General features: G+C 45.2%; 2 protein-coding genes across 2 annotated transcripts in view; one reads left to right on the top strand and one right to left on the bottom strand.

The window, feature by feature from the left end:
• LOC119449569 (zinc finger CCCH domain-containing protein 11A) overlaps positions 1–25,968 on the top strand; it is a 209,688-nt gene that overhangs the window by 46,866 nt on the left and 136,854 nt on the right. The window lies entirely within an intron of this gene.
• LOC119449574 (lysosomal alpha-glucosidase-like) overlaps positions 133–25,968 on the bottom strand; it is a 33,259-nt gene continuing 7,423 nt past the window's right edge. Inside the window, exons 6-20 of the mRNA XM_037712771.2 lie at positions 25,762–25,858; positions 23,398–23,636; positions 21,703–21,834; positions 17,241–17,351; positions 17,057–17,173; positions 16,522–16,727; positions 13,745–13,878; positions 12,466–12,617; positions 10,808–10,956; positions 9,990–10,074; positions 9,238–9,425; positions 6,866–6,954; positions 5,560–5,609; positions 5,166–5,315; positions 133–309 (exon numbers count right to left, since the gene is read on the bottom strand). Of these exons, the coding sequence (XP_037568699.1) occupies positions 244–309; positions 5,166–5,315; positions 5,560–5,609; positions 6,866–6,954; positions 9,238–9,425; positions 9,990–10,074; positions 10,808–10,956; positions 12,466–12,617; positions 13,745–13,878; positions 16,522–16,727; positions 17,057–17,173; positions 17,241–17,351; positions 21,703–21,834; positions 23,398–23,636; positions 25,762–25,858 (1,965 nt within the window). The 3' untranslated portion in view covers positions 133–243. The remainder of the gene's footprint in view (positions 310–5,165; positions 5,316–5,559; positions 5,610–6,865; positions 6,955–9,237; positions 9,426–9,989; positions 10,075–10,807; positions 10,957–12,465; positions 12,618–13,744; positions 13,879–16,521; positions 16,728–17,056; positions 17,174–17,240; positions 17,352–21,702; positions 21,835–23,397; positions 23,637–25,761; positions 25,859–25,968) is intronic.

Genomic DNA, 25,968 nt, shown 5'->3' with positions numbered 1-25,968 from the left:
CGTCCTCCAGAAATCTTTAGACTGGGAGGACGCCACAGACCTCCGTAAAATGAGGCCCGAACTTTTATCACGAAAGCGCGTATGTGCCAGAAGGCACGTGAAAGACGGACAAAATAACAGCGACAACATCCCTTCCATGCCGTTACCACATCACATCACATCACTTTATTTTCCTTAAACACGCCTTTTGGGGTGTTACATAATGGGTGTTGCTTTACTTTACAAGGTAGTTATGCAAGATTCTCAAGTAGACCAAGAAATTACGAATGCTTCAGCGAGGGGCTCCCAGATGTCCACGATGGTCAGCACCTGCACGTAGCGAAACGTACGAAATACGAATGAAAACATTCCGAACCGCATTTTAATCTCCGACACCTTTTAGTGACTACCTTAAACAGGCTGGTACTTATTAGGACAGATAGAAAACAACTTATTCAGCCATCTTTATATGCACAGATCGCTTCACCGCACCCTGCAGAGCGCCCAGAAAGTATGCGTTAATACTTGCATTTGGACAGTGAATGAAATTTTTGTTGGGCTAGAGCACTCGACTAATGAAGCATTTTATAACTCTACGAAGAGCTGGGAAAGAGAGACAATTTCATGTCACACAACATTTCGTCCGTTAGACCGTAACTTGGAAAGCTGGCGAAAAAGCGTGAAGACCACTTGTGCAACTGATCATGTGCGGCTTATCTGTTTTCAAATAAATACAAGCCTTCCTCACATGCCTCAATTCCTAATCCGGTTCCGTAACCATCGTGCTGAAGTTCACAACAATACCGACGAGAAACCCGTGCGCTTACCCCGTGCCCTGAGATGAAGCACGCAATACAGGGTGCGTATTTTCCCAATACTCTAATACTTTATTGTTGTACAGTCATGGCGGTCAACAGCGTGTTAGCTTAGGCTGATTAATTAGTGGGGATCTATGACTACGTATTCCACGGAAAACAGGGAACAGTCGCTTTCATTTCCCACTCCTTGTTTCCATTGATCTGCATAAAGAAGCACAAGTTCTCATGAAAGCTTCAGTTGACAGTTCCAGTCATGATGTAAATTTCGAGGATTCAATGCCATCCGCCATGTGGTGGTGTCGGCACGAGCTGCAGCCTGTATTCAGGGGATGTTTTAAAGATTACAATTGCGTTGAGTGTGTGCGTGTGTGTGTGTGTCACTTAAAAACGTCTGCAACATGAACACTTTAATCGAGTGCGGCAATACTTCGCAGAAAGAGCCCCTTCTCCGCTAGGCAGAGACACTATAGCTCGGATCTAATCGTCAAGCTAATCTGTCGATTTTATAAAATGGTGCCTATTGATTGAAGTAGCCGCTTGGCGTTGTATACGCTGCCAGATGTATTGCAGTAGCCAATGTCTCGAATATATGTACTTGGTTAAACTGGAAACAAATATAACATTCTGGGTTTATACAATGCAAAGATTGTTTTAGTTCGGTCCCCTTGCATTTCATTCATGGCGCCGACTGACCATTCCGAGCACTGTTACAGTATAGATTAATCTGAAAACTGCTAAGCTGGCTTTTCTGTAATGCGCTACTGCCCAAAATATGGCAGCCAGCGCATTGTATAGTCCAGCAGTGTACTTGCTATTGTGCATTGACGTGATGTGCATGAATACAAGCAAGCAAGAAGAGTGCACGAGCTGCCCACTAAGAATAATTTTCCACACTCTAAAAAAAAAAGGAGTGACCCTTGCTCCTTGAAAGGAGGAACGGCGATGTCCCCTATGTTCGTCTTTAAATGGAGGAACTTTCCTCCCTCATGGCTGGGAGGAGGGAGCAACTGTTACTCCCTTTCCAAAACCAACATGGCCGACTCCAGGTAAGTGAAGCCAGCAACACGACTATAGGCTTAACAACTAGGATTGAAGCTACTAGGGGCACCAATACAAGGCTTCGAGATTCGCACGCACTGAGCAATGGTCTCGGAGGCTACATGCAATAAAAGATTTTAAAAAATTGTATGTACAAAAAGATTTTTCCCACACGCGAAACATGTGTGAACGTATTATTATAATATTATGACACACATTTCTTATATAACATTCTATTAATTCGCATACATTATAATATAACACTTAATTAATTAATAACACTTAATTAATTGAGCTTACACTGGTCATTCACCTAGAGCAGTATTCAAATGTACACATACGCATTCAATTCATAGAGCACTTGACAATCAACAACACACGCACATAGTCACACTGTCCGGTTTATATAATACACATGGTCATATTAACAAGCATACATAGACATTTTTTACACACACGTAATCAATCAGATTCATTGACACAACAATTCATAGAGCACTGACAGAACCAACTCGCACACATTCGCATATAACGACACGGTTCACCTTTTTTTTTTTTTTTTTACATGCCTTGTGTACCTGCGTACGATCTTATATAGTCACGAAATGCGACCCCCCAATTGTGCCGGAATGCAAATCAGTTTTCTGCCAAGTTAAACAATTGCTGGTAAGACAAAGCTAAACGTATTAGGTGGTATTACAGGTGCAGGCAATGCACACAGACCTTTTAATATAAAGATGCAGAATTTTGAACGGTTTAATTACAGGGTTTTAATGTAGTCCCGTGGCTACGGCGTTGCGACGCTAGCCACCCTACCGCTGGGCTCGAGGACGTGACGGCCGCTTTTAGGCAGGAAGTAAAAACGCTCGTACAGTGCATTGAATGCACGTTTAAAGACCTCGAAAATACATTACAGAACTAACCGTTTTGTCTCGCAACATAGTTGGGCGCAACACGGCTAGTTAATCATGTATCACCGAGGCCACCACAGCCTCACTAGTGTGCAGGTGGCGCCGTTGTCATTCCTCCGTCTACAACGTGCTTGTTGGATGTGCGAGCGTTTGATCGTGTGTTTTTGTGTTTGCGGTAATGAAATGTGACGTAGTTAGCTTCAATAATAGTGCGAGAAGATAGCATGTGTCTTGCTGCAAACTCGCCGTATGCGTGGCGCGCCAGGCAAATGTGGACCAACGATTTTCGTGCCGGGTAGTGCGTTGCCTTTGTGTCATGGTTGCGGAAAGTTGGGTGCATGGCGCAAAGAAAGCATGCGAATTATTAGCGTGCCTGAGCTCGTCCACTACGCAGCGGCATGTATGCTGCGACAGCGTCTCCTTTATTTTTAGAAAAATAGAGGAGGCGCTGGCTGGGACTAACATCGTCGATGCAGCACCGGCAACTTGGAGAGCGCTTTTAGACCGCGTCGTACCGTTTGAAAGGTAAGTAATCGTGCTTGCTAACTACACGCGTATTGTGCGTGCTCCCCATGTGTGCACAGAATGCGTGAACGTAGGAAATGGTACTCCCACGACAACAGTAATACCTGTGCTGATGCTTGCTGAGCGCCGGTTGGCAGAATTTAGTTATGCGAGTTTATTGCCTCAATGCGAAATTGAAAATCTTGATAAGCGTCTTCTTCCGATGAGAAATATTACGTTCGGAAATAATCATGATCATCATGTGCACCTGTGCTTTTCTGCTGAAGTTGCATAATAGCGACCCATGTGCTTCACCGATTCTTACTGCAATCCCGTTTCCTCGCTTATAAATGCTTCGACGTCGTAAATAATCTGCTTATGAGGTTTTCGGTTTACGAGCAGTTTATGAGAAAAAAATCACAGCTTGCTACTAGTACAGCTTACTTTTTAAGACAAGGTTTGTTGACATAACTTATACGCAACTAACATGACAGGAAAGTTGCTTATGAAAGAAAAAAGAAATGAATTGTTGTGTAAACAAAATTGGCAATTGTGTCATTTATGGTTGGCTCTGGCGTCTGTATTTATTTTCAGAAGTCATGCAGGTTATAGAAGCAATTAAGTCGCGTCTTTTGATGTGCTGAACTTCCACTTCGATGATGTACATATAAAGGTCCAGTGCTTGTTCCAGTTAGCCATGTATTCTAAAAGGAATAAAAAATTGAATTGTGAAAATGTCATTCTCAAATGCAGTAACGCATGACACTGAAAAAAGTGGACAAAGTTTTTTTCAAACCGAATATGATGTAGCATGGTGCATGAAAAACAAATCAGATCACTTGGCCTTTGTTTTGAACCACGTAAACAACATATAGTTAAATAGCTGTAGAATAATATGTTACAATTTGCATAAAAACTTGACAAGAGACTACAGTTGCTTTCAAATTCCGCCCCCACCGCAATCGGCCACAGGAACCAGAGTCGAAGCCGCGACCATAAGGAAATAAATCACCATAGCCACTGCGGCTATAAATTTCAGTGGCGATCGATTTCGGGATACTATCGGTCACTTTCTGCACCGCTTTCATTACACGTACGCGTTTCCACATATTTATTTTTTGTTAACGCAACTTAATAGGCACTTTCGCACTAATAATAATCGCACGACAGCCGCATGTACCGCGAGAATAAAGAAAAGAAATATCCTTAAGCATTATCCCCTACATGAGCAAGAAGATCTAGATTACCAATACATTTTAAGGTCTTGCTTGCATCTCGGTGCAGTAAATACTGTCTAACAGGACTGCGTCTAAAATGTATATAGCCTATTGCTGAGAGCAATTCGTATGCGCATACCAATGATCGAGAATAAAATAACTTGCCTGTTTTGCGATCAACCTTCCTCCACCGACGTTCATGATATCGCATGCGCATCGTTGCGCGATGAAGTATCCACGCAGCACATTGAAGGCACTCAAACACAGTCAGTGGGTGAAGTGATCGCCTATGGTGCTCGTAGAGATGGAACCGATCGGTCGCAGCCGATGAAATCGCAATGCGCTACACGGGATCACGGCGCAACTCATTTTCAGGTCCCGGGGTGCTCGCGCTAAGGGAGGAAAGTTCCTCCATTTACGATTGCCGCAAGAGGGCGCAGCGCGTGAACCTTGCTCGAAGGAGGAACTCGCTGGCCTGAAGGAGGAACAGAGCCCGTTGCTCCCTTCTCACTCCCTTTTTTTTTAGAGTGCAACCTGTTGACCACAATGAGGCGATGCGGAGAACCTGTCTGAGAGGTGTGTTCTTTAAGAAATCAGTCGCAAATACGGTTCCGCCCTCTACCTGATAACAAACGACGCAAATAAATCGGCTTGCATTCGAATTGCAATGCATATACTTCGATCTTTGTTCGACGTACCTTTGTTTCGTCGTTGTAGCGAAACGTCAGGCTGCGGCCCTTTAGTGAGACAAATGCGGGTTTCTGCCGGATCCCGAACACGGCCACGGTTCCCAGGTGCAAACCACCGGCGTAGCCGTGGTGGGTCGCGCTCACCACGAGATGGCTTCTCTGTAAGCACGAAGAGGTTTGCACAATGTACAAATGCATACAAATTTTCGGAACAAAATAAAGGTAGTAAATAATCAAAGCACTGATGACAATAGACGGACGAGCAGGCGATGTACTGCACTAGGGTTGGACTACCGCTTAGCAGTTTTACATCCGTTCGTCGAAGAGAAATAAGCATGCAGTAAAATAAGCTAGTCAGTGTATTTAGTCAAAACGTGTCTTACGATGAATGGATAAAACTTACATCAATTAGCATGAACGTGTAGATATCGTACTGTTCCCGCTGCACGGTATCTGCAAGGAAAGAAACCATTCATTATTAACACTGATTCTTAATGCTGCGATCTCGGGTGGTATATGTGTTCATTGCAGCGTATATAGGTAATTTAATTAATTTTTTTCATTGAGAAAGAAAACTACAGGTGTATTTATTCATTATTTTTTTGTGCAACTGCGAATTTTAGTCATGGGATTTAGACTTAAGAGGAAGCTTTAGCTCGGGGCCTCCTATCTAAATACATGGGGAAGTAGAAATCATTTTTCTCGGCAACCACCGCACCTAATTTGCTTAGGTTTGTTGCATTTAAAAGGAAAAGTTAAATTCTAGTGACTGTTGGTTGCGAATTCTTTATTTAGGGCGTCAATTCTTTAATGAGAATTTTTAAATTAAGATTGACAAAAATCGCAAACTTTAAGAAAACAAAGCTATCAAGTTTATAACTCTAGCTCAGCAATCAAAAACGATATCACAATTCTGTATATTGCACCTAATAGTAAATATAAAGCACAGAAAATTGATATGTTACACGTGTCTCTCAAACAGACCACTAACTTGCGAGTAGAACTTCTGCAAAACCGTTATAAACAATGTAACAAATTCACGCAAGATATAGATTGACGTATCGAATTTGTCCGCTTTGGATGCTCTAATGGATGCAGTTTACAGAACTGATATACCTATTGAAGGTGCAGAGCTACAAGTTTGTAAACTACGTGCTTCTATTTTTTTTTAACTTACCAATTTTTGAAAATTCTATTAAAGAAATTCAGGCCTTAAATCAAAATTCCGCTCCCAACAGTCACTAGAATTCAGCTTCCTCTCTCAAATGCAACGTATTCCATTAAAATCTGCCAGTGGTTATCTCAGAACAGCGTGTTTGCTTTTTACATCTGTTTGAATAGGTGGCATCGGAGTTGGGCCCGAGCTAAAGCTTCCTTTTAACTTCGATACCTATAACCATGAATGAATGCATGCTATAGCTTTACAATTGCTGTGTGTATGAGAGAGAGGGAGAAATTAGGTGCCAAAGGTAGGAGTATTAACCGGAAGACAGACATACTTCATAATTGTCATGTCAGATTAAACAGCTAGAAACACTTTGAGCGCTTCTCTGTTTAGAAATTCCTTGCAAAAACACGACGCGAGAAATAACATTGCGCGTGCTTTTTGCAGATAACGGCGCAAAACAGTATGTGCGCCATCAAATAGCCAACACAGGAGGGCATCCACTTTGGGCAAGCACTATACTAACGGATACAGTTTGACGCACCTATGGAGTCTCCGTCATCCCAAAATAGTTCGCCTCGAGCCGCTCCTCGCTCGTCTGGGGCAACGACGAGTGACAGCGGGTTCCTTCGGCTGGGTGAAAGGGAAATGCAATCAGTACAGTACAGGACAGTCAGCACACCGTACGAGAGTCGATCTTACGCATCGTTGTTATTTTTGCGACGCTACAGTATATCAGTACATGTTCGGGTACGGTGTACTGTGAAAGCTCGGCACATCCTATATGCGCTGTGTCTGTCTATTCTGTTGTCAATGTCTAATGCCCTGGGAAAATATTGAACATCCTATATGTTTGTTGAAGCTCCCACAGAGCCTTCGTCAGCAGCAAACAAACCAAAAAGCTGTGCTCGTACTCGGATCGTGCGGTGACAGCTCGCCTAGCCACCCACGACAGTTCTGGAACTCGTGTATTTGTAGATGGCTGCACCGGCAGTGCATTTATATGCATAGTCTAGGTCTTACTAAAAGAGTCACATAAGCACATTGCGTTCGTAGCTCCAGTTTCGCACAGAGTGACTGGGCTATTTTTGTCGAAGCGTGTACATTTCACTCCTTGGTGAGGACATGCGCAAAATCCGAAGAAAAAAAAAAACAAGAAAAAAAAACTGCATATATGTTGATACAAAAATCCCCAGGCACTCTTTTTTTTATAATTTCTGGGGTATCGGGAATGCGTTCGCAGTTCTAGGAAGGCTAACGCCTGCAGACGTGAGTAGTTGGTAAATCACGTGTCTTTATACTGGCGCCGACATAACGAAAAGTGCTAGAAGCCTTGATTAGACAGCACTAACAGACCACATGCTACTCAGGAACGTTATGCTATCTACGATGCATGAAACCTCGATCAAAATCAATCGTCACATACCACAGTGAAAGCTGACTGGAGTAACGTCAATGCTACGCAGTCTTCCCTTTTGCTCATTGCAGCTTCCTGCTAAAAGGTATATCAAAAACATAAGCAGGTCACGAGATTGGTTCAGATGGCTCTTGATAACCCTGAAACGTTTTTATTGTGGTAGCAATTATATCGACATTCCATACGCATTCCCGCCGTCGCCGTGATGTTCCGTATAATGCCCAAGTGCGATAACCTCGTGGCTGCGCGCCGTATATATATGCCGTGGGTGCAAGTGAAAGCGTGCGAGGGTGAGCCGATGATACGGGCTCGATCTCACGCGCGCAAGTGAGTAAGGCGGGGAGGAAGCGCGCAATGCACCGGGTGAGGGGGGTGTCGGTGCATTCTACTCCGACGGCGGCTGCGTATGACGCGGCTGAACGCGGCTGCGCGGGCAGTATCTTGAAAGCGATCTGCGATGAGTACAGTCTAGACGCGGCGAGGGCTGATAGCTTCGTGCGCGCTTTTTCTCGCCGCTTATATTTAGCTTTGACGCGAGAGGCAACACCATCCAAGGTCAATTCGCTCGCTACTAGCCGCTCTTCCTCGCGCCAGCATTTTGACAGCGCATGTCTGCGGTCATCGAGTGCGATGTGTTCATGTTTGCCTGTGCGCGCGTGACACCATGCTTGCTAATTTAGTTGGTAAGCGAATGTTTACGAGCTTATACGGCAGATAAAACTACTATCCTTACTTGGTATAGCGGTCTGATAATTTGCTATCGCAATCAATGCTTCGACTTTCGGGTGAAACTGCGACTTTTTGATTGCGTGGCAACACAGGTGACTGAAGTCCTTCGTTTTATTGAAGGGCCCTGATATGGAGTTCATGAGGGCCCACCATCGAGAACCTGGTGTGAGGCGGGTTCTGCTACACTACATTTCTCATTGGAGTGCTATCACGAGAGTGCCCGAAGCTCTTCAGCACACGTTATTTCACGTCAGAATGTTACCTGGTAAGTCTAAAGCAGCCTCGAGCGTCGTCTCGTGCTTCAGAGCACGCTTCGTAGCTGCTACTCAAGCGCCATATTATTCTGAAGCAGATTTAAGGTTTAACGCAACAAAATGAACAGCTCATGAACAGGGCCTCAGAACTTTCTTAACGAGTCGGTTCGTTCATTGGACACATTTTCATGTCTGATAGTTCAAGTGTGTATGTACGTATAGCAAACAAAATTTATAACAACATCTAGGACCTATAGGGAGCTATAGAATGCGATGATACATGAAAGCGTGCAGGCGAGGCATTGGTCCAAGTGGCTGCTACATAAGAGAAGGCCAGCGTGCTTTCACTAAGACGTCCTCTTGAGAGGTTGACGGTCGCGTTGAAAACCGTGCTCAAAAAAAAAAAAAATGAAAAAAAAAATGGTACCAAGCGTCACTCGTGTATTCCATTGAAATATACGGGCCTTACAGCTGGACGTACAAGTTTTATACGTTAACTACTTGCAGCACTCCCACCTGATTTCTGTCGTGGGAGCCGGATGTTGACACGGGATTATGGAGCCACCTCTAACCAGCACCTGGATGGTCCGCAGGGGTGCCTCAAGGTGGTGGTAACCTCCTTCCGCTTCATAGTACACGCTTCCGTTCGCGTTCAAGTCGTACCATACACCTCTGGGTATGTAAGTCCGCACACTGTTCTGGTTCTGAGCAAAGGAAAAACACGACATTTTTGCAGATAAGAGAACAACGCATGGTCGGGGGAAAAGAAAGGTAATTCCATTTCTTAAATCTACTCGTACTCAGTACTGGGGAGTTTCGCTGCGGAGCACGATGTCACAGGTTCGACTCCCAACCGCGGCAGCCATATTTTGATGGATGCGGGTACAAAAAAAAAAAAAGAAGAAGAAAGGGGGGAAGAAAATAAACGCTAGTAAACATTTTAGCGCATATAAAAAAAAAACAAATTGTTATGTCTCTTACATCTAAAAGACATGGCAAACTTGTTGCGGTTGTTGTAGCCGAAGACTGCAAATAGCTCGTGTACAAACAGCTCGTGCGCTATAAAGTAATTTTACGGAGGTGTCGGTTTCAAAACAGTATACGTCGTATTAAAAATTTACATATTGGCAATTACATGGTGATTACATTTTACTCCTCCCTCAGAACAGCAATATTTATGCAATTAATTATGCAAAAACAACTCGACCAATCCATGACCAAAGTTTCTTTTTTCCTCATTAAAAGTACGTCGAGACTTAGCCACATACCTCGTACAAGACGGGGTTGAAAAGAAGACTGGATCCCCACAAGAACTGCTCGTCAATGTCGTACGTGTTGGGGTCTTCTGGAAACCTGCAGGTGGCATATATCTTGTTTCAGCCTGGCAGATATTGCAGCCAATGCAGTTATCCAAGCATTCGTAGTGTTTTGACAGAAGAATAAAAAAAGCAACATCCCAGTGTGAGATTCCCACTAGTACGGAACTCAAGCTCCAGTCCATGGCCGTCCAGAGGACCCGTGAACGAGCGGAGAGGCTTGGCCTCCCCATTCCGACATGGGAGCAGCCAGCGGCGAGCCGGGGGCCCCAACGGGTCTCCGCCGGCTAGTCCCTCAGGACCTCAATAAAAGTTCATTGTCTGTCTGTCTGTCTGTCCCAGTGTGACTATTACGTCTTAGTCATCGTGCTGCACATTCACTACACCCTGACGTGGCTTACATGAGGCAAGGCAACGCATTGCATTAATAGTTTCGAAAAATGTTCACTCTATCACTGCCTGAGACGATAGCTCTCAAGTTTGGTTTCGCATATTCTGCAGAATGTTTCAGTTATAACGGGAAATTTTAAAATATTGTCCTAAGTAGGCTTTACAGGCGTTTCTGCGTTTCTGTGCTGATAACTCGAGGGTCCCGACTTTTCACACTTACAGAGAAACATTTGTCCCTGTGCCAACATACACAAGCGTTGTTGGTGAATAAACTTGAGAGAGACTGGTTTATAAAAGCCTCGACGCGGCTACCATCACGAACTATGGCAAGAAAGAAAGACCGTTGGAGGGTCGAGGTCAAAATAATTGACTGCACCCACTCGAAGAACAACGGCCTGGCGACCGTCTCCCCGTAGACGTGGCTTCTGTAGAACAGCGTGTACAGGTACGGAAGGAGAGTGTAGCGCGTCTCGAGCGCGTTCTTAGCGACTTCGATGACCACTGGTCCCATGCTGTGCGGGTCCTGATCCTGCGGAATACACAACCAAGATGGGGAGTTAGGACGGAAGTATGCATCAGCGGAAAATGTATTATGAATTGAAGAACGAGAGAGAAGGAAATGCAAGGACATTAACCAAGGATATGCTTGGTTGGTCATCCTACATTTGGTGGAGACGAAAGGGGAAAATATAAGTAAGAAAAAGTAAAGTTAATAAAATAAGAGCGAGAGAGAGAATGTTCCCTGACTTTCAGAGGCGGTCGTTCAGGCCAGTCTCCTTCACAACTAAGCTGCCGAAATTACTGGAACGAAACCGAAGACAGCGCATTGCGGAAACTAATGTAGAGGTAGTAAAAATCAAAGCCCCTTTCTTAAAGAAAGATCGTTGAACGCGGAGCTTTCTCCCATGCAAGCTGAATCAAAGTCAAAGTCCAAAGCCAACGACCACGCAACGAATCCAAGAAATGCTAAGCGACCCGATGCGATATGCATATGTGATTTGATTGCTTGTTTAGGATTGTATTTTTTGAACGTTGAAGTTGAATGAAGACACATTTCGTTAAGTTGCATAGCCTTTATTTTAGATAATGTAGCCGTTGATTACACCCACAAACACACACACTTTCACGGACGACTCTACACTTGCACAGTATTGCCTTGTGATCGCTGTGGTAGACGGTCAGAAGCTCTGCCGTTGCCGATACACGGATACGGCCTTGCGGGCACGATCGCGCTCGCGCTTACGTTCGCGTACGGCAGCCTCTTCTGCCGTGCGCTGCACCCGCGGCCTAGCCATGGTGACGGCCGGGAATGGATTGCGTGACGCGCGTAATGCAATGCAGATATACTATACAGTTCGTCTGTGTAGCGTGGCGTTGCAGTTCCCATTGTTCTTCTCGGTACAACTTCGAATGTAAACTGTAGTGTTCTATGATACTTATGTCGTGCGCCGTTGTTCTATTGCGTGCGCAGATGCGCAGATAGTTCCATTGTGTAAATTTGCTCTCCTGCAGTGCGTTTTCGGCGCTCACGGACGAATCAGTGAGACATAAATCGTCGCTTTAATAATAGCACAGAGTTTCCGACCACGCGACCGTCGTGATCTGCACTATCTCCGGGACCGGCCCAGCTTACTCGGCAAGAAGCCGACCGCGCAGACACATCAAACCCCATGAAGAAGGTATTGAAAGCTTCGCTTTGGTAAAGGAACTATGCGCTTGAAGACGCATATTTGTTGCACTGAGGATATTTAGGTACTATTTGTACTTCCACTTCGTAATTCCACAGAGAACAGCGCCGGTCACCGACACATCTACAAGGGGAATGCAGATTGGGCTTTCTATACGGAAATAAGCCAATTTGTTATATCAGCGCTGTCCTGCAGGTGCATTAGGTATTTGGCAAAACAACAGCAGCCGCCATGCGGTCAGCAAATTCCGGGAGGTTAAGCCTAGAACGCTTCTCTTTAAGAATTGAAACTCCGCTCGAAACGCAGCCCTTTTCATAGCTATGTTGGGTTCGTGTCACGCGCGTACGCACCACGCTTCCGTTCATGTTGTGGCTCCTGGAGAACGGGTAGAAGGCGCCCAGCTCGAACCATCGTGCGCACATCTCCTCGTCGGAGTCGTTGAAGAAGCCGCAGATATCGGAGCCAGTCATCGGGATGCCGTACAAGCTGAAACTGAGCATGCCTGCATAGCGAAGAGAAGAAACAAAGCAAACAGAGAGTTTTATGACAGGGAACGCTGAACTTCAGCCCTCGTGCGTAAAGTATAATGTTGCGGCCAGATCCTCCGAAACAAAGGGGCTCAAAATGTTAGCACTAATCCACTTTGAATTGGTGCTCTCTAAAATGAGTATTGTTATTCACTTAGTGGGAAGCGGTTAGCTAACACGAGAGAAGATGAAAGCCATGCTTCCCTTTTGTGAATCTCACGCCGAATCTTCTGTGCATGTGTGTTAAGTGGGATGTAACGAACGTCAAAGCATTTTCTTGAGTCTGAGCCACTTTAGCGCCGGGACAGTTCTTGAAACTTGCTATGTTTAGCGTTTGGTTACTTTAGAATGCAAAGTGGTTATATTTACTGCTAAAGAACTAGTTTGAACCGAGCAGACGCTGTCAGAGTTCATGACGTCACGGCATGCTGGTGTGGGAACTTAAGCAGTGTAGCCTAGCTGTTTCTTGTTTTTGTGTCTCTTTTCTGGCCCCCGTACCAAGCCTTTCCACAGACCGCCGCGTTTTCTTTTCTTTTCTTTTTTTTTTTTTGCATAAGCGTGATTTACCAATACAGCTTAACGTAATATTTCTATTTAGCCTCTCCTCAAGGTTTCACGCGCCTGCTTGCTGTTTGCAGTACCACTTGAACGTTGTTTTATTCTGCAGTGGCGTGACGAAGTCCTTGTTGCAAAACGATGCGGGCGATACCGCTGTACACACGCTACAAATCGGGGGCGTGTTTGAGAAAACTATCACTGTTCAATTCCGTAATTATGCGTGTGCTAGAGTCGTATCTTAGCAAATTGGTGAGCAAATTTCCGAAAATGATGAGCTGATTAGGGAGCTTACTCACAGTCATCGCTAAATGTGTGACACCTACTGCCGCAGATAATGTGCTGACAAACTTTTAAAAATATACCTATTGCACATCTGTTTTTTTAATGAAGGACTTCGCTGAAACGGTTGCTATATATATATATATATATATATATATATATATATATATATATATATATATATATATGGACGACGTGAGGGATGGTGAAAGCCTCTGAAAACTGCAGCTAGGGAGAACGATGTTCCCGTTCAATATCAGCTCACTCGGTACGCTGAGCCTGAGGTGGTCCCAGCTCGAGTCGGTGTCACCGGACCACTGCCCCGACCACGATCCCTGACCGGGGCTCGTGGAACGGGATATTATGAAAGGCCGCTTTCCACGGATGTCCACCAGGGCTCTGAAAATAAAAAGAAGTGTGTGTGTGTTTGTTTCTGCGCAAGGGGTGCACGTTATACAATTATACCAAATGCGTGTGCCCCAAGTAAAGCAGACGTGTCTAAGAAAAAAAAAAAAAAAAGAAGAAGGTTGTTACCCTCCATTTGTCGACTTCGCACATTCGTTGGCTCTTTCCTAACCTAACAGCGCTTCTCCCGTGAAGGCATATCGAATTACTGATGCTGCTACGCTCCTCTACTTAAATATGTTACCGTATTTTAGTGGATGAGTTACGCTGACTTTGTCAGGACGTCATGCACTAGAACTCATCACCACCTTAAGCCCTTCGCACGTACGGCACAATACAACGATGAAATGTACTACATACGAGACCAGATAAGAATAGCTAATCGAGGAGCAGTCCAGTAAAACGATTAACAGCGATTCCGATAAGCTGTGAAACACTGCGCACGCAACATTATATATGCGTGCTCTGTGTTCGCATCTTCACTGACAAGACGTGAACAGTTGCTACGCAGGACAGGGACTGAGGCGCACTTCTTGTGTGCCCTGCGTCTCTCTTATACACACATGTGCCCCTATAGAGCAGGGCTACGCAACATACGGCCAGCGATCAGGATTATAGCGGCCCGCGGCGTTTAGGCTTCGATGGTGTGCTGAACCTCCAGTCAGGGCATGGAAAACAATGGGAATGCGGGAGATGGCGATTCAAGACGATGAGTAACACGAGAACAAGGTGAGAGCAGGAGCCAACGTTTCGACAAGTGGACTTGTCTTCTTCAAGGCGACATATGCTCTCCCCGGCACAGTATATATAGGTAGGGTTCTTCTAAGGGGGAGAGAAGGGGAGGCGGGTGGGTGAGGTAACGCGCGAGAGTGTGGGTGAGGTAACACTCTCACGCGTTACCTCACCCACCCGTCTCACCATCTCTCCTCTTTAGAAGAACCCTACCTATATATACTGTGCCGAGGAGAGCATATGTCGCCTTGAAGAAGACAAGTCCACTTGTCGAAACGTTGGCTCCTGCTCTCACCTTGTTCTCGTGTTACTCACAGTCAGAGCATGGTCATATGATGAGAAAAACAACAATTTCTTCTTCTCGACAAAATCAATACACGACATGAACCATCGGGGGCATCAGGCACATTAAATAATGCGTGGGAGCGTAGGACTTCTTGTTGGGCGCAGATGAGAAAGGTGCACGGCAACCAAACATATTCACCAAGTACCAGCGCCAAGACCGCATTATTGGCACAGCATTCATAATTGAGTCGAACACGCACTTTATCAATAAGTTTATCAATAAGTTTATCAAAAGCCTGAGAACAGATGCTTTTGTTTGGTGAATGCGACTTACTTTTGAACCTTGACAAATGTGTGCTCACATTGTGGCGCAACGGGAGTATGCGTCAGTCGAGGTTACTTGAATATACTAACATTGGTGCCAACGACGTCGTTCGAGGCTTTATAATATAGGCCAATACAGATGACATGCTGATCTTCGTGGACACATTTTAAGACGCTTGCAATCAAGTTATCAAGACATGGCGGGCCGATTTGTTGACATGATGCTAGCCCGACTCATTCCGGTATTAGATTGCAGACACAATCCCTTCTCGTCCATTCTAACAGGGAAAGCCGCAACGTGTTGTATACGTATTATGATTAAAAACTGAAATGGAAATGGGACCCTTTTCAAAAATTTCTAGCATCGCTTGTTTTTCATTTGTTTACAGCATGTCGAGAACTTTTGAGTATAATTCCAACAGCGTTTCATGTCATTCGAACATATATAAGACACAGAGCGATCACATGTTTCGATCACGACCCTTTCTTGGTGTCGTCGGAAGATTACAACTGTACAATGCAGCTATGGCTGCGTCGATCTGCAGCGTTCGCCGGTGCCAAAGGGCGTGCAAACAGAGCAGCCCCTTCCTCGGTTTTACAGGAACCTTGATTAAAAGCAAATACGAAAGATAGATAACGATGGCTTGAAACTGGCGTCTCTCTTCGGAACCGCCTATGTTTGTGAGCGCACGTTTTCTTTGATGAATCAGAACAAAAGCCGCCTTCGATTTTCGAGGACCGACGTGGCATTACAAGACGTGGTGAGGACAAACAACGAATTACATCAATCAGGCTCTCTTGCCGTAATCGAAAGACGCAACGCTTTCCGCTAAAGTGCGACCCGTGTGGCTCCCATGCGAGCTACTATACTACTTCCCTGCAGCGAAGTAGTTTCTGGACCTCGGTGGTTTTCAGTTGTGCAGCCGTGCACCAGCGTCACGTCGCATCGCAGTGTTCAGCCATGTCTCAGACCCGACCGCGTCACTACAGCACCTTAGGACAATTTATTACAACGATAGTTGAACTTTTTATTCTACTTTATATATTTAAATACAAAGTGCGTATTAACAGTGGGAAGAGGAAGACATCTCCTGCCCACTCTTGGCCCGCTCCACGCAGACACCTCTTATCACGCAACAGGACAAAAGCCATCAGTTCCCGAGCACTCTCCATCCGGAGTACCGACGAATCTCAGTGCTGCCTATATATAGCTTGGGTGACCTAGGGAGTAATGGCGCAGTCGGTGTGCCATGACGAATCAAATTATTTCATCGACCACTGCGTGCCAGCACGCACCTGTAGGTGAGGATGGCCTCGAGATGCGCATAGACGTTGTGCAAGTTGTAGTGGCTCGACAGGTGATGTTGGTCGGTCATGCAGAGCGTCTTGTTGGACAGCACTTCGTCGCCGGGAACGTAGGGTGGAGGGTTCGCCATCTCCTCCGACGGGCACCCGCTGTCGCCATCGTGGAAGTTCTCGAAGTTCGCCGGCTCGTTCATGTCCTGCGCGCCGAGGACTACCACTGTTTTAGTGCGAACGCATCATACGGGGAGGGAGCAGAGGTCTGCGGAAGGATTATATCCTCCCCACTCCGTTCTCTCTCCCCACTTCCCAGGAGAGAAGAGAGGGAACGCGCACCGGTGTAGCCCGAAATTAATTGAAGACTCCCTACATATCTAGACCCGAATCCAACCTCTAAGCGCTTGAGGAGCTCAAGCGTTCAGTAATTTCACTGTGTACCTTGCTACCACACTTCGCTTCGTTGGAAACATACCTATATACACACATAAACACAGAGATAGATTACATAGACAAATCATGCGTTTCTTACGATCCACGCTCCGTCGAAAGGAATGACGTCATGGAAGCGTCGAAACTGCTTGGTCCAGTAGGCTCCGGCCGAAGGGTGCGAGAAGTCCGGAAATGCGCTGCTGTTTTCGTTCCACACCTGCGCATTGTCAAGTACCGCAGGTTCAATGTCAGCCTACTCCGAAATTTTAATTTTTTTTGCTTACCTTTCCGTATTTTATGCCTCCGGTGGCGTTTTTGACGAAGATGTCCATTTCGACTCCGTCGTCGTATGGTGGGTACGTTCCAGGCGTCTCCGAACCGCTCACCGCTGGGTCCTGCGACCGTAGGGTAAGTATGATTTGGGACAACAGGTCACCGCAGCAGCGCGCCTACGGGAGGGCCGAGGTGTTGCGCTTCTTGCCCCTTCACCGAAGCCTGGTTTTGAATTTTTCAACCGTTTCTTACTCGCTCCGCAGCTTGTATATAGTTTTACATGTACGTGTCGCTTACTGGGGGAAAAATTACAGCAGTCTTGTGCGATCTTGCAGAATCAGAAGATGATTTATAGCGAAGCTGTTTCTTTCGAGCAGTTGCAATAAGAATTTCAATTGCCTGTATTTAAATCAAATGATTAAAACGTTGCTTTTAAATGATTGGTCCGTTACAAACCTTGCCTGCACATAATGCTTTCGAGCACTTAGTTGTAAAAAAATTTTCACAACGGCAGTAATTCATCAACACACATTTCACTTCGCTAGAGCATTGGCCATAGTGTCACCCGCTCTACCGGCCACGCGCCCATTTTCGCTAAATTTGATCTCCAAGAGCAACGGTATAAATTCGTAACGCTCCGGATCACTTGCATACGTAATTTACTGCCAAGGCCGTAATTAGTCCACACGCTTTGAACTTCAGCTACATATTACCCATAAACTGCCCCTAATTAAAAATAATATGAACAAGGTACCTTGTTTAGTTCACCGATTGCATCATGGAATCGAACTACGCGAACCTATTACAATGCATAACAAAATTAAGAGAAAAGAAATGAAGGTTCAGTAATTATTTGCCACGTTTCTAATTTTGCAAGGAACGTTGAAGTTTCGCCACACATTTCACTTAACCTGACTTCCATTTCCAGCAAATACAAGGGCGATTCAGAAAGTAATGCCTCCAAGCCCACTACTTTGCCAATAGTACTGCAATATTTTAAACTCTTTATCATTAATGTACTGATGTTTAAGCTATAGGGTGTCACTTGCCTCACCTTCCTATCTCTTCTCGTTCCAGAGTAATCGAGCAATCGATGGCATCCAGTGGTGACGTCCGGTTGAAACAGCGGGATGGAATTGAATGTCTAACTGCGGAAGGTTGTGCGCTCATCAACATTCATCGCCATCTGACTGCAGTTTACGAGGATGCCTGCATTGACGTCAGCACGGTGCGGAGGTGGGCAAGGACTGTGAAAGACCAAAATCCAGCCGCATCAAATCTCCACATAAGGCACAACCTTCCGCAGTCAGAAATTCAATTGTGCCCGCTGTTTCAACCGGACGTCACCACTGGATGCCATGGATTGCTCGATTACTCTGGAAGGAGAAGAGATACAAAGGTGAAGCAAGTGACATTCTATAGCTTAAACATTATTGCATTAATGATAAAGAGTTCAAAATGTTTGAAGTGCTATTGGCAAAGTAGTGGGCTTGGAGGCATTACTTTTTTAATCGCCCTCGTATAATGAAGATGTAACATACAGTTATCTCGGGACATTGGGAAGCAGGCCTTAAATTAAAATTGAGTTAAATTCTGGGATTCATGTGCCAAAGCCACCCTCTGATTATGAGGCACGCCGTAGTGGAGGACTTCGGATTAATTTGGACCACGTGGGGATCTTTAACGTGCACCCAATGCACGGTATACGGGCGTTTCTCCATTTCGCCCCCATCGAACTGCATTTCGCCGCCGCGGCCGGGATTCGATCACACGACCTCGTACTTCGCAGCGCAACGCCGTAACCGCTAAGCAACCACGGCGGGTGGGAAGTAGACCTGATAACGGCGGTATGACACTTGCGAACACGTGCTTAAGAATTTTTTAGCAAAGGTTCTTCTTTCTCAACACGTAATTACCTTCACACATGGATTTGCCATAGTGTTCCCTCAAGTTTCGCTAAATTTGACCTCTATGGCCTTTGTAACTATGCCAGGGCAACGGGCTAAATACTGCTTCACTGGTAAAACCCCCATAACGCTTCGGAGCGCTTACATACGTAAATTATTGTAAAGGCCGCAATTAATCCACCAATTTGAACATTGCCTACACATAACCCATTACCTGGCCCCTACTTGCACCAAATACTCGGGAAAGAAACAAAGCGCCTTGTTTCTTTTCCCCATGGACATCTGGAGAAGCTTGTATAACGCATGGAAATACCAAGAAACGCTGGTTCAATAATCATTTGTAACGCTCCTAATTATTCCAGAAACGTTAAAATCTCGCTATACGTTGCACATAAGATGACCCCTATTTCTACTAAATATACTAAATATAAACGTGGTGTAACGTGGAGTTCCCTAGGGACACTAGGAAGCATATTGTAAAAATGCTTTCAAGCAGTTGTTAAAGGAATGATTTACAAATACAGTATTTTGTCCATATCTAACGTATCTAGAATCCTAGCACTTTTATTAACGTTTGCTCTCCCAGAGCCCTTATTCGCATCCGCTATTTTTTTCTTGCTTTGTTGAGTGTGCATTTTTGTAAGTTTATTTACTTTGTTAATATGTTTCCCGACTTGCTGTAACAAAGTGCTGTATTAACCACCTTCAATGCTCCTTTGTTTGTGAAAGTTGTGTTCTGCTTTATGTCCCCCCCCCCCCCCCCCCCTCTATTTAATGCCCCTTGTGGGCCCTTAGGGTATTAAATTAGTAAATAAATATGCATTTAAATTCGCACACAGCTATGCCATGGGGTTCCCCCTCTTCTCGCTAAATTTGATCTCGGTGGCGTTTGTAGTTATGCCAGGGCAGTGGGCTAAATATTGCGCGGCCCTTAAGACATACTCATAACGCTCCGGAGCATATTCATACGTAACTTGTTGCAAAGCCCACATTTAACCTACACGCACCAAAAATTTCCTAAAGATTACCGTTAACATGCTCCTTATTTTCGTTAAACATAAAGCCAGGTGGTTTGTTCAGTGCACCGAGCACGCGGGGCAAACTGCTACGAACCTCGTGTTACACATATAAAAATAGGGGGAAAAACACCGGTTCAGTAAATATTTGCAACGCTTCTAATTAGGCTAAAAACGTTAAATATTCACCACACACATATATATATATATATATATATATATATATATATATATTAGCTTAGTGCAACGTAGAGTTATTCTGGGACTTGGGAAGCATAGGTGATAACAGCATTATGGCACTTTAAACACTAGCTTAAATTTTGTTTAACAAACGCTGTATTTGATCCACGTTCATTTCAAATGAGAACACACATTTTCACAGTGTGGAAATGTGTGTTCTCACTAAATTAAAGGTTGGTGTTTTCTACAGTTACTTTAGTACTCTCGAAATCATCGCGGATAACTTTACAAAGGCTGTAATCAACCTACACAGATTATACATTTCTTGTTTATCACCGTCAATGTGCTGCCTATACTTCAATGAGGTATAAACAGCATGCCTCGAATAGTTCACCGAAGACAACGGGAAAAAGCAACTACGGGGTCTCGTGTAACTCATAAAAATTGAGGAAGACGAGTATTCAGTAAACATTTTCAACTACATAAATAATCTACACAATTCAAACACCCGGTACACGTCACCCATAGAGTGGCCCCCATTCCCTTTAAACTTGACATCTCTGCCGTTTATGGTCCACTCACGGAAATTGGGAAACTTAGTGTTTCATATAACGCATTTAAATGGATCGAAAATGAGTGTTTAGCAATTTTTAGTTAAACCCTAATTGTCAAACACTTTTCAAATTTTTTCTGCATATCTCCCCAAATATTCCCCACAGTTCTTCAAAATATAAATTTCGTGAATGACCTAGATTTTTTTTTTCAGAAGACCGTAAAAACTGGCATATAACGTTTTCGGCGCGTCTAGTCACATTAACAGCGAAGCTGTAAGGTGAGTAGCAGCGCACATGATAAGCCGCGCGCACCCTTCTCCCCCCCCCCCCCCCCCCTGCCCCACACACACACACAAGCACAACCTTTTTGTTGACTCGGGTGGAAAGCCTGCGTGATTGGACTAAGTTTTTTATTACTATTATAATTTAGCTTATGCCTACCAGCACTCTTCCCAAACAAAGTGTAGGTTATTCTCCTTTCCTATCCCTGACTTGCAGCGTCCCAACCTGTATACAAGTTTTCGCGAGTTTTTATTTATTCTTTACTGATTTACCACACTGGGTTGCCAAACGGCATAATATGCATAAGTGTGTGCAAGCTTTTTTCGTAAAAAAGCTGCCCAAGTGGCCTGTAGAACGTATACTGTCAATAATTAACCGCTCGTAGTCCGTGGGCAGGTCTGTCCGTATAATGGGGTACGTTTCTGTCAAAAATATTTCTTGTTGTAATGCGAAACACAGGCCGCTAATACTGATAAACAAGCTGCAAATATATTTTTCTAACATTACAAGACTACGTAGAAGGTTCGCACTCACAAAGATGAGGACATAGCGCCTGCCTCCATCGTGAACCTCGCGCACAAACTCTGGCAGACCCGCGAATGCTTCCTTGTCGTACGTGAAGCCGTTGCGCCGCTCCATTGAGTCGATGTCGTTCCACTGGGCGTCCTGCAGCCATGCGTGAAAGTACGGCAAAAGAACATCGATCATAGTAATCTCGCCCATTGAATTAACAAAACACTATGTACCTTACATTTAAATTGAAATTCTTACAAATGTCTGCAGTCGTTTACTACATACGCTATAGGGGCTGTGCCCGAATTCACAAAGCTTTCCGTAAGTATTGTTTGCGATCGGCAGGTCGCACAGAATAATATACTATGTCTGACGTGACGATAGGCTTGCATTTGCTGTTACGAACAGTTCTAGCGTAAGTACACTTTTGTGAACACGAGCCCTTGTCGACATCTTCAGTTATCCTTTGCGCTTCTCGTACGTCTGGCAATTATACATCTAAATGAACGTGCTGTTTCAGGCCACCTGGAAATCTTACCGTGTAAAAAGACATGAATAGTCGAGAATATAAGTCAACTTACAACGTTTTTACTTTTTGAACAATATCCGCGAATTTCAACAAACACAGAAGGTGAGTGCGGAGTCTGAGGAAGTTCACAACTGCACGAAAACGGCTCGATTTAATTAATCGGAACTGGTCAATGTGCGTTTCATTCAGTATATTGCCTCCGAGATCGGCGCACTGACGTCATCGAGTCCCCCTGAGTTCGCTACTCCCAAAGGCAGGCTGTACTAAGCCCGAAGGAGGAGGCAGAAAGGAGTACGCGGAGGCTCTGCGGGGACATAGTGCCACGGAGACCGGAGGTACGAGAAGCGGCAGGTGCGAAAATAGAGGTGCGCAGCGTGCGTAGAATGCGAGCAGTTCGGGCCAGTTGTGCAAAGGACATTGCGATATAGGCGAAGCGGGACCGTTTGATTTCTCTCGAAGCGATAGCCGCCTAAAGAGATACGAAAGAAAGCAGAAGGCACATCCAGAACGGCACATCCGGTTTACTATCCTACAGGGGGATAAAGGGGGTAGGAAGATGAGAAACAGAGAGAAAGAGAGCACAGACACAAGATTACAGTCAGTCACGACACTGCAAACTATGGCAGAACGGGATCACGTGCAATACAATGAACACCAATCAAGGCTACATCCACGTTTGTGCAAGGTCGTTGTCCTTGAGAATTGCAGCAGTGCCTTCGTCGCCCTCTTCATGCGATGGCTCACATGTGGTCGGCTTATACGGGGCGAGGGACTGTCTCGAACAGGTACGTGGCCTCCTTACGCTATCTTTAAAAGGCCACCAAGCAGTAAAAAATGAGGCAAACAGCAGCGAAAGAAGTGCACTGTTAAGCTGAATCGATAGTTTTTGCACAGTCAGGCAAAAGGTTGCAACATGTTTGAATAAATATTCGCATGACCAAGGGTAGTCGTCAGTGGCTCCTTTAAAAAGTCCTGAGAATATCTCGTAATTCAATGATAGCGTTCTCCTTTAATTGCTGCATATGTACTTATACTGATTGCGAATCGCGACAAACAAGGCTGCCGAGATACTTGTTGTGTATACCTCAAGAACATGAGCTGTGTATGACCTCGGAAAGTACAGAATCTTTCTGTAGTCTTGCTAGCAGGGCTTCTTTAACAAGCTGAAGTAGCACCCATACACTCACCAAAGGGATGCCCGCGAGTACGTTGTTCTGCATGATTTCTCGCGTGTTGTTAAGGTTTTCGTAACCATAGCGGCAGAGGTGGAATCCGAGACTCCAGTACGGGGGCATGGCGGGAAAGCCCACCACACGTTGGTACTGCTGCACCACTTTCGACGGCGTGGGGCCCACGAACAGGAACAAGTCCAGTACACCGCCGAGGGCACGGAATGTGACCGCCGGCGCCGGCTGCAGCAGTACCTCTGGAAAGGAGCGAATAGTTCTATTGTTCGTTATTTATTATTCTTTCTTTTTTTTCCGTTTTAAAGCACCTGCAACTATGGTTTGCACAGCTCGCCCGCCTGCGCAACAGGAACCAGCAAAGGACCGATAGCCGACACTACAATCTTCGACGACGCTACGTTGAGTACCAGCCCGGCGACCGTGTTTGGGTCTGGACTCCGATACGCCGACGAGGACTTAGCGAGAGACTCTTACGACGCTATTTCGCACCCTATAGGATCATCCGACGTATTGGCGCACTGGACTATGAGGTCGTGACAGACGGCATTTCGCAATCACAGTGGCGCCGCGCACGACCTAAAGTCATCCACGTGGTGCGTCTTAAGCCTTTCTACGCCCGCTGACGAACTTAGGGACTTTGTTGCTTTGTTTTTGTTTTTTTCTTTATTATGCGTGATTCTGTTTTCGCTTTCGTATTTGTAGCATCGGGACGATGTATTTTAAGGGGAGGGTATTAACACGTGTACTTGTTTATCTTTCACTGGTGACCGCTTTTCACCGGCTAACAAATGTTCAACGTTATCGCTCGGCGCAGGACGCGCCTGCATGAATCGGAAGTTTCTCGAACGTTATCGACGCTTCCATCCGTGGTCTGTTGTCACCGACGCTTATGCAATCTGATTGTATCAACGACGCGAATTGTCTAGTACTTTCTGGAAGACACGCGGGCACCAGCGATTACTCTGGAACCTTCGATGACTCATGTATAAAAGCCGACGCGTTTCGCCGCTGATCAGATTACGACGATCGCCGACTGTGTTCGCCGCTTATCGTTGTGCTTCGAGTGTAGCTTGCTTTTGTGGGCACAGGTTCGCCCAATAAAGAATCAGTTTTGTCATACACAGTTTTACGACTGCTTTCTTCACCGTCACTACTACGTGACATCTACTACTACAGATGCAGCCGGGCTAGCAGCATGTCGAGCAGTCGGCCCACTAAACTTTCGTCACATTTATTACGAGCTCCTTTAAATGTGTCGGTGATGAGCGGCATGTTATTTGTATCGGCCAAGCATAAATTTAAGCCTCAAACGACGTCGTTGGCGCTAATCTTACTAAGTCCAATAACTGACTCTGAATGGGCTGCTATGTAAGCAAAATATTTGTGAAGGTTGAAAAGTGAGGTGCACGCACCAAGCAGAAGCATCTGTTCGCAGGCTGTGGTCATTCATTCGAATTAATTGTGATCATTCACAAGCTGTGACAATTCATTCTAAACATACCAGGAAAGCGCGTGTTCTTGATGGACGCTCCACCAAAAGGCGACAAGCTTGGCGTTGAGGAATACGTTCGGTGGTCGCGCGCCTTATCTGTCCCCAACAAAGATTCCAAGCTCCCGCACCTTTTTCTCTTTTAATGCGTTAACATTAGCAGTGTCGACGCAGAGGCAGGACGTGTGTCGAGTGAGCTCCTGAACATTTTGCAATCTAGTGAACGCGGTTTGAGTCATGGATCCGGGTCCTCAAAGTGGTGCGACCTAATGCTCGCGCATTTATCTCGCATTTACCTCTAAATCACCGCAGAATTTTTTTCTTTTCTCTCTCTCTCTCTCACTTTGACTTGCAGTTTGCGACAACTTCTTTGTAGTTCAACCCCCTACTTCGATAATACCAAATAGTACACACATCACAACCTGGAAGGCTTTTCAGCAAACTTGACTTGCTTCGTGGTTGTTGCACTGTTTGAGTGCTAAACGTTTGACAACTAACTACGTTTATTTCTACGTATGGTAGAGTATGGGCTGTATCTGTTACTTCCTTTTGGTTGCGGTAAATCAGTGCGTTTGGACTCTAGTTTCGCAAGGTTGTGCTCTCACAGGCTACTCACAAGCCCAGTGAAGCAAGACTTTGAGTATCTACACGTTAAGTTTCCACTTTTGTTGACAGCTGTTAACGACAGCACCGAAACAGACACACTGTGACTAGGAGCGACGCTAAGGGATCACTTCGTGTGATTGAACCTTCACGATCATGTCCTTCAGTAGATTGCGAAATTGCACGGGTACCATTTAAATTGAGGCCGACTGTTTCCCTCGATCTGCTATGTTTTCTCAACATCCTACAGCCATATTTTGGCAATCTCTTACCCATGAAATTGCTGTTGTGCAAAAACACACCATGACTCAGACCTCCGCGTTCAACGACCAAGTAGAAAGGATGCGACCCGTACAAGTTCCTGTTTTCCTGCGTAAAAAAAAGGAATAATAAAATAATCAGTGAACTGTCGCTCTTGCAAGTTCTTGGTGTCAAGTTGCCAAACATAAATTGACGGGCTGCGAAAAAATAATCAATAA

The sequence above is a fragment of the Dermacentor silvarum genome, chromosome 4 (assembly GCF_013339745.2).
Source record: "Dermacentor silvarum isolate Dsil-2018 chromosome 4, BIME_Dsil_1.4, whole genome shotgun sequence".
In the NCBI taxonomy this organism is placed as follows: Eukaryota; Metazoa; Arthropoda; class Arachnida; order Ixodida; family Ixodidae; genus Dermacentor; species Dermacentor silvarum.
This window is presented reverse-complemented; position numbering and strand designations above follow the sequence as displayed.